Consider the following 13,570-nt stretch of genomic DNA (forward strand, 5'->3'; position numbering starts at 1 on the left):
CTCATGTTGTGAGGCCTCAAACATTTATGACTCTCAGCTGGCAGGTGTCTAAGTGCTAAGTATCATTATTATTCCCTCCAAATCTGAGTATTTCTGTCAGCAAGTGTCTCTGCCCGGGGCTGGAACTACTGTCCGCCCAGACGGAGTCCAGAAAAAGCAGACAGCACCCCATTATAAGGAAACACACAGCTGTGCTCATCTCAGCATAAAGGCATCAATTTTACTCAGCACTGTCAAATGCAGAGTAATTATACAGGGCTGGGCATGGGGACCCCAAAGCAAGAGTCCTGAAAGAGACCCCTCTCATTCAGCTGAAAGAGACGCCTTCAGCCATTTGCACTGATAAACCATTATCAGCCCCCTCTCCACTCACAAACCCTCTGCCCTCCCACAGACCCTCTCTATTGGAAGCAAAGGGAAGTGCTGGACAGGCTAAGCTGTTACCATAGCAGCCTCCCCTTTCCCTAACCCTCTCCCCCTCCCCCTTCCCACCATTATGGAATTATCCCATTCTGAAGTGTCCTGTTGTGTCTGTTAATACTAGATTTCCCCCAAACAATGCATCTCTCCACCCTCCTAAAATAATCAGGGGACTCCAAGGATTCTGTGTTTAGGGCTGGAGGTTCAGTAGCAGCCTTTAGTAAGCACCATGAACACTGGCATATTCATGCAGCATACTCATATCTATACCAGCAGCAGCCCCAGTGCCAAGAGCTCAGCTGGGATGAAGACTGCTCCTCAGTGCTGGGGTGTCCTCTCCCCTGCTCTGTTGTGTGACTGACTGATAATGTGTTATCAGGGCGAGGAGGACACTATATAGAGGGGCTTCCCTCTCTGCTCTCAGCAACTCTGCAACTTTGTGCCCTCTTGGAATCACCTTGTTAGCTCTACTGTTTCTGCCTTTGCTGTCATCAGAAGGAGTTCATTGAGATATTCCCCAAAGGACCCTACACTTCACCCACAGGACGGCATCGTAAAGAGGTAAGAGACCAACTTTTGTTAGTAGGAGCTTTTTTTGTTTTAGGAGCTTTCCCAATGGCACTAGTTTTAGCTGGTGCCAATGAGGAGTAGAACACATACTGAGGCGGATGAATATAATGGAAATGTCTGAAAATAAGAATAGGCAGCATTTTCTGAACTTCAAATAATAATTTTCTCATCTTTATGTCACTCCTTCAAAACAAAAAAGGTTTTCAAACTTTTGTACCTAATGTATGGCATGTCTAGTGCTGTCGGATACTGCTTTGATGCTCACAATAACCAAGTATTTCAACTGAAATACAGGCTCAGCATAGATAGTGATTTTCAGGAGAAAAACTTCAGTCAGAAATGGATTATTTCTAATGAAGTGTACTTGTGAGTGGAAGACAGAAAACATTTATTTGACAAGACACTAAAGTCATAATCATAAAACACACAAACCACTATAATCATACCAAAAACTGCTCTAGGTGAAGGCAAGAACAGGAATTTCTGATACCTAACATATAGGTCAGTTTATCTGCAGGGGGCAAACAAAAGCTCCAAACTAGCCAGATAACTGTGTATAACGAGCTGAAGACTTCTCCTGCTAGTTCTTTCATTAATGACAGACAGAGCATCTGCTGAAAGAGCAACTGCGCTATGTCCATACTGACAGCCTTGTGGATTGCTCTCTTGCTTGTTTCTGAGCAGAAGAGAAACAGGGCATGAAATATGGTCAGTGTGCATGCATGTATTTCAAACGAGCAGTGACATCCCCGTTTCAGCTCAGCCCTGGGAGGCCTGGGATAATGGCTCATTCCAGAACAGTGCTCTGTTCAGCAATATGTAAATCACTAAATATTCACATAACATCAAGAGTGCAATCCAAGCAGAAATTATTGGATAATGAGCCAGACTCCTAAAAGAGTTTTCTGTCTGTGGAATGGAAGCCTCTAGCACCACATAGCTTAACACAGACTACACATTCTAGGTCATTTGTGAAGGTTGCTAGTTTGCTCTTAGCATTTATACAGACTATAAGAATCCCAGTGCTTTGTCTGTAAGCATAAAAACACTAAACGCATTTATTTAAAATTTATAGGATAAACCCAAAGAGAATAGGAGTGGAATTGCAAATAACTGCAAAGGGCTTTCAACACCTTCTAGAGAACACACTGTCAGAGAATTATTACTTATCTAAAGCTGTAGAATTCTGTTGAAAACATGTAAGGCCTAAAAATAAGCCCAAAAATTAATTCTAGTGACATGTTGGCTTTTTCTGAACCTGCTCAAGTGCTACACCACTATTTCACCCATTAACTAGAACTACAAAAAAAAAAAAAAAAAAAAAAAAAAAAAAAAAAAGCTGTAATTAAAATTTCCTTTTAACTTAAAACATAAGAAAAATTAAAAAGAGGGCCACTTTTTCTATAACTTCTAATGAGACAATGAAAAACATCTCACTTCATTTTGCTTTAGATAACAGCAGCTCTCCTATGAAGGCCGTGATTTACAAAGACTGAATCTATTTCAATTTTATCATCAGTTCTAAGCCTCCCTTCTTCCTGACACTGACATACTGGGCTTCCAGATAGCTCTGACAGTCTCCTTTCTACTCCAACCCACAGCATTTTGCACTGAAAGCACGTCCATATAGAAATCCATAGCAGACTCAATGCTGTCATCAGTGAGGATAAAACTCTCAACTTTGAAGTGTTGCCTGTTCTAAGTCTGGCACTGACATGCAGCTGAATCTGAATTTCCAAGATCTGCCTTAGGAAATCAACTCAAATGAATTGTTTCAGTGTACCATGCCGTTAAACCCCTGATAAGTAGCTTGTAAACAGGGAAAAGGCTGCTTACTCCTTCACTTTGGGAAATGATTTAAAGCACTATCAATAAGACAAGTGCTATCCCAGTCTGTTCCATCAGAGAACCCTGGTTTCTGCTTTTTCAGCTGCTCCAAACCAGTGTTTACTGCTTGCTCAGGTGTCACAACCATGGACAGAGCAACATTTAGGCATAAGACTATCCCCAGCAGGTGTGTACACAAAGATCACCTGATTTACACTTTTTACAGATGAAAAGAATAATTAAACAATGGGCCTGATATAAAAAAGGGGGGGTTAGCTAGAACATGAGGTGATAAACACATCATAAATTAACAGCCAGTAAAAAGGCATGGTCTCATGGGTTTCTTTTGGTACACAACAGAAAAATACATATTTAAACTAATTCCATCCAAGGAGGACAAATATGTGAGTCAATGTTACTACCCCATACAAATTTTAAACTCTTGGGCTCAGGAATACTTGCAGGTTTCCCTTTGTAAGGGACAAATGACTAATATAAACAAAAAAACTGTGGTCACCTCTGTAAACTTGTGACCTTCACACACACACAAAAAAAAAATCAGTAGGGCATTTTCCTTTTGTATGTAAAAGCACAATTTCACAAGTATTTTTACAGATAAGAACAAAAGGGCTGTACAGTCTTCCTTGCACATGCAATTGCAAGTAATGGCAAGTTAGCAACTTGTTATAACTACTGAAATCATCCAGACGAGTATCCAGGCAATGCATGAAGTAAGAAGGGCCCTCTGTGGCCACAGGAAGAACTTCCAGTTTCTGAATTTTATCCAGTCTCCCAGATGTTGACTTTGTCTCTCCAATTGTGAACCAAACAGAAATGATCCAGAACACTAATCTCCAGTTATTCCAGTTTTCTGTTCACCTGGAAGTAACAGCAGCCAAACTGAAGATAATAATTGCCTTGGAATTTTCTTAGACTTTCCAATATATTTGTTTGACCTTAACCCATTTCAGTTCTCTATGATCCCAAAATTTTCAGGCATCTGAACAATGAGTTCTGTTGGGGAGCTGGATGCAGTGCATAATGGATGTATTAAAAAATGTATTGAGTATTATGGAGAAATTGTTAGTCAGTACAAAATGCAAGGGTGAACAAAATGGGGGTACTGCTGCACAGACTGTAACGCTCCTGAGGAATTCAAGTACAAGAGACAATGCTAGAACTTCAGACCACCGGCATTTCCCTACCACCCATACTCACAGACAAGCAATGCATAAAAAGCCATGGATAGGTGCTCTGAAAATCCTATCACATTTCTTGTTGATGCTGTTCAGGACACTGCAAACCGAGACTGGCAAAGCTAAGACCAGTTTTGCTAAGCTTCTACTTGGAAAAGGCCCTGGATAAGCTACAGTGGAGCTCAGGCTTTTGAGGCAGGAAAAGAGAGAGCTATGGTAGAAGACAAAAGCTGCAGGGAAGGATGACACTTTGAGAGGTGACTGACAGCATGGGCATTATTTAAAATCTTCCCTGGGTCAATTCGGTGTCACAGGAGATATTGCAACCCATCTCCTATATTAGAACTAGGTGCATTTGCCTTAAACACAGGACTGTTCCTGATTCATCAGGAACTCCACAGTCCTGAATCAGGCTTTCAAATTGAAAGATGCAAAGTACTTTCTAGTTAGATATACAGAATTCACTCCTACTCCTCTTCATCAGACACACGAGCATCTCACTACCTGGTTATAAAACTGACCTCAGCACGGGTTGGTGACAAGCTCATCATCAGCTAGCCAGCTCTTCATTGGGGCTCCTTCCACAGGAATTACTGTTCTAGTAAACTCAGCAAAACAGAGGGTATTCAGAATTCCAATATAACATTTAAATTCAGACTGACCTGTCATACCAAACACTGATGCTAGTGAACAGGAGACATTGCTGACTTTCATGTGTGGGTTTTTCAGTCGTTCAGAGTTTGTTTTGTTTTCCACAAACCCAGGCTCTTCTTCATATAATGTCTTAATTCTTTCACTTTTAGGGCTTTTTCTTCTTCAGAATTGTGGGGGAAAATGAATGGGCCAGGAGCTTCAAGCCTGCTCTTCAACTGCTCAAATCAATCAAATTTCAGTTTGGAAACATCAGAGCAATGTGGCAAAGAGACACACCTTGAGAACATGATTTTTGCCACTTTCTATTTCCTGGATTTCATCCTGGCTTTTTCTGGCAATGCCCTGGCTCTTTGGCTTTTCATCCGGGACCAAAAGTCAGGCACACCTGCAAACATTTTCCTGATGCATCTTGCTGTGGCTGACCTGTCCTTTGTGCTGGTACTCCCCACCCGGCTGGTGTACCACTTTTCTGGTAACCATTGGCCATTTGGTGAGATCCCATGCAGACTCACTGGCTTCCTTTTTTACCTCAACATGTATGCCAGTATCTACTTCCTGATGTGCATCAGTGTTGACCGTTTCCTGGCCATTGTGCACCCTGTGAAGTCCATCAAGCTCCGCAGGTCCCGCTATGCCCACGTGGCATGTGTCTTTCTGTGGGTCATCGTTGGTGTGGCAATGGCACCTCTGCTGCTCAGTGTGCAGACAGTCCAGATGAAAAACACAACTGTCTGCCTGCAGCTCTACAGAGAAAAGGCCTCACGCCACGCCCTCGTGTCCTTAGCAGTGGCATTTACCTTCCCCTTTGTTACTACTGTGACTTGCTACTTACTCATCATCCAGAGCCTGAAGAGTGGGAACAGAGTTGAGAAACACCTGAAGGAGAAAGCTGTCAAAATGATCATCATGGTCTTGATGATCTTTCTAATTTGCTTTGTACCTTACCACGTCAATCGCTACATTTATATTCTCCATTACAACGGGACCAAAGCTTCCTGTGAAACGCAGCGTCTCCTGGCCCTCAGCAACCGCATCACCTCCTGCCTCACCAGCCTCAACGGGGCCCTCGACCCCATCATGTATTTTTTTGTAGCTGAGAAATTCCGTGAGGCTTTGTGCAATCTGTTTTGTATTAAAAAGACTATAATGTTGCCTCAAACATATGAGGGTAAGACAAATGAAAGCTCACTAAGTGCTAAATCTGAACTGTGAACATGACCCTTGTCAGTGCCAATGCTTCATCTTAAGAATACTGTCTTCCACCAAAATCAGCTGGGAGCACAAATATGCAGCAAGACAGTCCAACCAGAGTCAAACTCATCCTGAGAAGGGAAGTTCTGTTGTTTTTATGGGGCTGCCAATAACAAGAACCCCTTGACCATAGAGAACACACGTGTCTGTATTGCTGAAACTGAAAACAGAAGGACAGTTCTGGTTTCCAAGGAATCAAACTGAGGGTTAAGCACTAAGGAATAGGGAAGGGGACAATGAGGGAAATGGACCCATGCCTTTTTTTTTTTTTTCAAAGAACTCAATTCCCAAAGCTACTTCCTCTGCACAATGCATAAAGCCTTATTTAAAATTTCACATTGTGCCAGCAGTAGAGAGCCACTCCTGAGACAGACCTGCCAGATGAAAAAACCTCCACATTTGCACATCTTGTTCAGTTCTCTGAATTCAAAGTGTTTACATGTAATATAGAGAAAATTGGTACTAAATGGTGTCAAGAAAAAGAAAAGAGACCAGAATGAAGCAACTAACCCAGCCTGGACAGGAATTAAGACAGGAAAGATTCCTAGCTTTAAGATGGTTTACAGTTCTTTTTTGTGACTTATTCCTTCACTATGGATAAAACTATTCCTTCACTATGGATAAAGAAGGGATTATCTTTATTCTCACTGATACAAATTGCATCCAGAAGAATATGCCTGGAAGTGACACACCTACTAGGGTAGACCAGGTACAATGAAAAGGGAAAAAAACAAACACAAGAGTTTCCAATAATACTAAAAGACTGCTTCAATGCTATGGATATAAATATTATAGGAAATCATGTGGCAGGTGAAATATATTGTTACAGAGATACACACACCTCTCTCTGCTATGCTTTTGGGAACAAGTTCCTTACTATTTTAGATTTAGTCCACAAATTACAGAACCAAACATACTTTATCTTGCTTGAACTGCTTTTATCCTGACTCCTTCCCCAGAACTATTGAACTAATGTGCTATTCCAACAGCCCATTCTAGCAAGATGAGATGCCAAAAGAAAATCAGTTTTGCCCAGCTCAAAAACTAAGGCACAGAGGCTGCATGCAGTATGAAAAAGAAGAGGGACTTGAGAGGACTCCTTGCTGGACAGATACAAGTATATGACCTTATCTTCCTTAACCATTTAGTTAGGGAAAACATAAACTCTAGGAAACTATTAGGCTTTGCTCATAATTTATGAAAGCCTAAAATTAACTCTGAATTGTGCAACACTGTCTGCTAACTGCTGGATTGTTTTATTTTCTTATAATGGTATGCTTCTATATAAGCTCTCTTTTGTGTTTTTATTTCTTATTTCTTAATTGAATGCATTAATTGACCTCTAGGATTCATTTTTGTATTTTTGCATTAAAACAAATGATTTCTGAAGATTAGTGGAATCATAGGCTGAAAAGACTTTGCTGTAATCATTGTGTTATTCTTTTGGCCTTTTGCTACATCTTGATTTCCTGCTCAGCAGCTTACTTGATAAACAACTGCCTGAGATCACATAATCCCTTTTTCTCACTTGTTATGTAGCCTTCTACCCAAAATCCCTTTCTCTTCCAAAACGCATTTACTAGCCACTAAAATTTGAGTTTCTTGTTGGAAACAAGAACATGTTTCATTGGATGAAGAACTTCTCACCTAACAAGTTATTCCTAAAGTTTCTTCTGTACGTTTCCAAGCTTTCGTTCTTACTGTAAAACTGACCACCCTCAGCATCTCCCAGCTGTATCAATAATATACTGGTAAAACTTTCTGACCTCCTGCTCCATCTTACCTGCCAGCATTCTTCACAAAACCCAGGTCAGCAAGGATTATGTCGCAGAGCTCACAGCGGAAACATTCTGGGTGCCAGTTGTTGTTCATTGCCTTGATAACACGCCCAGTAATGAACTCACCTGCAAAAGGAAACCAGGAGATGCATGCAGAAAACAGTTTTAGCAAAATTTACTGTCCTTCACAGTCCTTCCACTTTAATTTCATAATTACTATTACAGTCTAACTTGAAAAAACTCCAAATTATTCCCACAACCAGAATAACCCAAAATCACTGCTGGTATCACACTTTGTTCTCACCCAGAACCCCTGACTCCTTAAAACAACCCCAATAATCCCAGCCCAAGGGTGGATGTCCCAGCAATGCTGTGAGCTTTGCACAGCCCTGCAGTTGTTAAGCCCTGGTGTTGGTATTTGCCACTTCTTACCGCATTCCCCGCAGCAAGGAGCAAACAGCATCTGGAAGTCATGCTCACAGTACTTCCTACCTTCAAACTGTAAGCAAAACAAGAGAGAAGGAGCCCCTATGAATAACTGAACTACTTTTACATCTTGACAGTTCAGCATATTTTCCATTGATATGGCCATTTAGTCAAGGTCAGTTACATTTTCCAGTTCTAGCCCCCTACACACCTGTTTTTCAACTCCTAAAGGCTCTCGTTAAAGAAATATCCACATATGGCTTCGGCCTCATGGTGAATTTGCACAGCTACATTAATAGCAATGACGCTACAAGATGGTAAAAATCCTGAAGAATACCCCAATCCTTTTCTTATAGTTGCCTTTAATTTCATTTTTGCTTTAGTTTAGTTTGGAACTACTATTCATTCTACATGACGCTAAAACTCACATCAAAATAAAATACAGCACGTTTAAAACAATGTGTTATTCAAAATACATACTTGTGCATATTTCGCAAAAACAAATTCAACCTAGCTTTTAAATGGGTTCACTTATTTCAGTTGCCCAACTGGACCAGTTTGGTACAATATGTCTAAAAATAAAGACAAAAAAATCAGTTATGTCTAATGAAATATTAAGGGCAGGTTGGACAATGCTTTGAGCAACCTGCTCCAGTGTAAAGTGGCCCTGCTCGTGGCAGGGTTTGGAATGTGATAATTTGTAAGGTCCCTTCCAACCCAAGCCATTTTGTGTTTCTGTAATGATTAACAAAACACTATTTTCTTTTTGAAATGTGTCTTACCCAAAGAACAGCTTTTTCTGTTACTGGAGGAATACGTGAGAAGAAAAAGAGGGAAATTAAGTTGGAAGTGCCTCAAAAAAAAAAAAACGGCAACAAATATTTAGGGCTAAGAAATTAAACATGCAAGAAAGCTAAAAATTCCTTGCATTTTACCAGAGCTATTTCACTTCTCTTCCAACCAGCCTGAGAACTCACCTCATAGAAGAGTCCCTCTGGGAACTGCCGGAAGCACTGAGCACAGACAAAGCAGCTCTCGTGATAGAGCTCCCCATTGCTGTTCACAATCCTCTCTGCAGGATCGAACCGCGCCTGGCAGCGCTCGCACACGGCATTGGCCAGAGCATCAGACATATTACTGCAATAAAGACAAGAGTAAGAACATGTATAAACACAACATTCCAGCTGCTTTAAACTCCCTCTTACATTAAAAAAAAAAAACAAACAATGAGTTAATGAGTCACTGACATGAGTTAGAAATAAGGTTCTGAGAACTCATATGCGGCAGATGATGTCAAGTAGCAGATGTACCTATTGCACACTTTTGGCTATTTCACCAATATTTCACCCCATTACATCATCCTGCTAATAGCTCATAGCAAATACCCACAATTTTTCACAAACCAGCAGTCTGGAGAGCAGCAAACCTACAGATCCTGACTTCTTGGGCTTTCTGGTCCCAGGACACGGATCTTCTGATATGTAGTAAGCACTGATATCCCACTGCACTCTCCCCTTCACTCTCAGCAGTAATAAAGCATTTCCTCCTCTACAATCCCCTGTCCTTCTGACAAATTAGTTCAAACTGTGAAAGCACTACAAAGCTGTGGGCAGGCAGAAGTTCCTCTAGCTGGCCTGGCCAATGTCTCAGCTTCATTCCCTCAGAAAATGAGGCTAAATGACCCCCCCGCAAGCCACACTTACAAATCACAAAGAATATTCCCTTGATCTAACCTAAACTAAGGAATCACGCTAACCTTTTCCAAAAAATTTCATGCTTGCCAGCATATTAATCTAAGTTAATGCAGTTTTAAAATGTTTATCACATATGCAAGCTAGGAGGGAAAAATTACAAGGTACATCTCAGTTTCATGTTGCAGTGTGATCTTTCTTTTAACCTCCAGACTATCCAATATTATAAAACCTCAATATTATTACTCTTTTAAATATAGAAGAACTGTTTTATGCCTTCTGGATACCTTTTGAATTCCATGATTGGAATAGGTCGAAGTATAAAAAACTGCCACCATGTTAAAAAAAAAATCTTCAAAGCATTTTTATAGTACTTTTCCTGAGATAGGTAATATATGCATAAAATGAAAGACAGCTCAACTTACAAAGCTTTCTTCTCTCTTTTTAGATTCAAAGTTACTCTGAACTGATTTTCCATTGTTCATGTCACTCAACAACCCAACATGCTACTTTTCCCCACTTCTTCATGGAAAACAGTGATTCAATAAAGTTTTCTAAGAGCAGAAGATTCTCTTTCCTCTGGTCAGAGACATCCCCCCCAAAAACAAGACCGTGTCTGTATTGCAGGGCTTCATGCCTTGAGCACAACTGGAATAAGCAGGGAGCAGCCTCACACTCCTGAGGTAGCACAACCAGCCCTGATTCCAGCTGGCTGAGCTGAGCCAAGTGTCTCCCCTCTGCAGAGGGGACACCTAGGGCACATCCTAGGCTGCAACCTAGAGCAGCAACCCCTCAGTAAAACCAGACTTTCCTTCTACGCTGCAATTCCAAGGGAGGCAAAAATCAAGACAGACCACAATAGTCTCAAGAATGGAGTACCAATTTAGCAAAAATTTGTTACAACTTGTTTCCTTCTTGCAGTACAAAGGATGTGTAAAAAAACAGACATGGACTGGAATTATGGACAAGAGGAAATCCTGTAATTTCATAAACTAGAGATCATAGGTTAAAGAAATATTTTTTATTTTGACACAGTACCAAAGGAATAGGTCAGCAGAAAAACATCAGTGTTTGCAGCAAAGCCAACACCTAATCATCTTGGTTTTTAGTCACCATTCTTCCAGCTACACCACACAAATCTGTACCAGGACTTGAAAATACAACTTTCACTTCAAGTACTTTTTCCCTGTTGAAAAATTTAATTCTTAAATTCCAACACTTTAGCTAGCCAACAGCCAAGATTAATAAAGACTAATATAATTATAGTGAAAAATCTCCTCTAGGAAAAAAAACCAGGCAAACCAGCAAGTATTACAAACTAGACACTAAGAACAAAGCACCATCTTATGTTGTGTTTGTTGGGTTTTTTCCTTTACAAACAAAAAGTTAACATTTTAAAAACCCTAATTTTCTTCCTTTTTTCTTTCTCCAAAGGGACCCACCAGTGCCAGTATCAACATGCAGGGTGAACTCTGCTAGAGCAGCCACCTCCACAATGGCATTTCACAACAACTGCAACCTACACAGCCACTCTCCTGCATGAAATGCACTGCAGCTGTGACACTGCACAGCAGACACTGAAATGCACTGCAGCTGTGACACTGCAAGCAGACACTGAAATGCACTGCAGCTGTGACACTGCACAGCAGACACTGAAATGCACTGCAGCTGTGACACTGCACAGCAAACACACCAGGAGGGATTCCCACACAAGTCCCACCACAGTCTTGCTAAGAAAGATAATGATGACAAAGGGGCTCCCCTGATGTCGATGCTGCTGCTGACAAGATTGCCTCAAAGGCATAAGAAAGATGATCACGATACAGTCTGAGCTGTCCACACAAGTGAGCCAATGAGTAACTCATTATGCAGATGAGAGAAACTATTAGTCCATGAAAATATAAATGAAAGAACCAGTACAAAAAACAACAACTCAGTTCTCTGCCTCATCTAAAACTCAACTGAAACTTTTGGGAAGAGCCAGACTACCAGAAGTCAAGTGAACCACGTCAGCTCCCACCAATGTATCTCCTGTAACGCAAACCAGCAGCTGCAGCTCTTCGACAATCCACACCAAGAGCTTTGCATCCTTGCTCTTTTTCTATTTATAACTGTGCATCTATTTTCACTTAAGACATTTTATTGTTTTGCATTCAAGCTACAATTTGCCACTTCAGCAATACCCTGAAGATATGACTTTGCATTTATTCAAAGGTTTTACTTCAACATTTGCCAATTTCTTAATTACCCCTGAGTACACACCCCTGCGTGCCCTCCTCTTTATACAAAACCAAGCATTTTTTCAACTAGCTGAAGGTTAAAATTAACCAAAGCTGGAAGGAAGACGGAGCACCTTGCTAATTCACAGCAATTTTATGGTTCAGTTTACTATACTGCTGCAAAAGCACTTCTGCTGGCAGCATGGGGAAGAGTAACACCACAACCACCCTCTTGAAAAGTTTGACTTTCTGTTCCACTCATCAGATATTTACAATCAAATCTGTCCCACAAGAGACAGTTCACAATATAAAGTACTTCTATTCTGTTTGCTCGTTGATTTTTTGCTATTCAGTAAAGAAAGAATCTTCCTCTGTTTTAACAATAAGCTGGTGACACAAAGACAGGAAAGGCTGTTAAAACACTATGAGATCAGCATCCTGAAGTTATTCTGTCCTGCACAACCCCAAAAAATACCAGTATTGAAACAATGCTGTTCCCAATCTTTCATCATTATGTGCTGTATCTTTAACAAAGTAGCTGATTTACAGAAGTTATGTTTTTACCATTATGGTTTCTCATGCTTTAACTTCTCAGAAATATTTACTATAAAGTACCATCAGAGGTCCCAAATGGGAAAAAAAACAAAAAAAAACCAAAAAACAAACAAAAAAAAAAAACCAAACAAAAAAGAGAGAAACAAAAATTCCTCCTTTAAAAGAAGTGGGCATTATCTAGGAGACCCATTCTGTGCCACAGGTACAAACACTACTGGAATATTTGAAAGCATTTTACCACCTTCTATCACTGAAGTCAATATTACCTGTTTGAAAACATTTGTTCACAGGGATCTACCACTGGTGACAGATTAAGTCAGCCTTCACCATCACATTTGCAGATTTCATTACCTTAAACGTGGCTACAAGACAAAATGAACCAGACAACTTGACAATCAGGAAAACAGATGAACAGTCTCAGATTTTGCCTCAGAAGGGAAGAACTGCAGGAGTGAGGAGTGCTTCTGTCAGAAAAGCCCAGCCAAAAAACCATCTTCTTTAACTGGCTTCAAAAGCTTTTTGGTTTTAGTTTCACAAGTTCTCCATCACAATGCTGAAAGAGTAATTGCTTTAACAGTGTCCCAAAATCTTGCAGATAATACAAAAAGAAAGCAAGACAATACTTTGAGATACAAGAATGCAGGGCATTATCCAAACCTCAGCAAGAGAGCAAAACCTATGCTGGGAAACCCTAAAAATGTGTTATCTGCTCATTTTGGTTACCAGTAGGAGCAAGTGTATACAGAAAGTATCACAATATGATTACATTCTAGTTTGTATCACAGGCAGATACAATAAACTGCAAGAGTTGTTTGTGTCACAGACAGCAGCAACCAAGACAAAAATGACCACAGTCCAGGAGAGGGGCTGGTTCTCACCCCCACAGCACAGCTGACAATTAGTGGCTTAAAGTCCTCAATGTTGACAAAGATACAGATGAAATCTGGTGGGACAATACCAGACCTTATGATTAATTTCACAGA

General features: G+C 40.5%; 2 protein-coding genes across 2 annotated transcripts in view; one reads left to right on the forward strand and one right to left on the reverse strand.

Moving 5' to 3' along the window:
* LIMS2 (LIM zinc finger domain containing 2) overlaps positions 1 to 13,570 on the reverse strand; it is a 32,508-nt gene that overhangs the window by 9,212 nt on the left and 9,726 nt on the right. The window contains exons 2-4 of the mRNA XM_030279992.4: positions 9,100 to 9,259; positions 8,129 to 8,195; positions 7,702 to 7,822 (exon numbers count right to left, since the gene is read on the reverse strand). Coding sequence (XP_030135852.4) covers positions 7,702 to 7,822; positions 8,129 to 8,195; positions 9,100 to 9,259 — 348 coding nt within the window. The remainder of the gene's footprint in view (positions 1 to 7,701; positions 7,823 to 8,128; positions 8,196 to 9,099; positions 9,260 to 13,570) is intronic.
* GPR17 (G protein-coupled receptor 17) lies at positions 746 to 7,318 on the forward strand. The gene is made up of 2 exons (XM_012575574.5): positions 746 to 981; positions 4,817 to 7,318. The coding sequence occupies exon 2, from the start codon at positions 4,848 to 4,850 to the stop codon at positions 5,877 to 5,879; it is 1,032 nt and encodes a 343-aa protein (XP_012431028.5). The 5' UTR covers positions 746 to 981; positions 4,817 to 4,847; the 3' UTR covers positions 5,880 to 7,318.

The sequence above is a fragment of the Taeniopygia guttata genome, chromosome 9, assembly GCF_048771995.1.
Source record: "Taeniopygia guttata chromosome 9, bTaeGut7.mat, whole genome shotgun sequence".
NCBI lineage: Eukaryota > Metazoa > Chordata > Aves > Passeriformes > Estrildidae > Taeniopygia > Taeniopygia guttata.

Excerpts from the sequence above, each read along its gene's own strand:
- GPR17 (XM_012575574.5), top strand. The coding sequence starts at position 4,848 with ATGAATGGGCCAGGAGCTTCAAGCCTGCTCTTCAACTGCTCAAATCAA.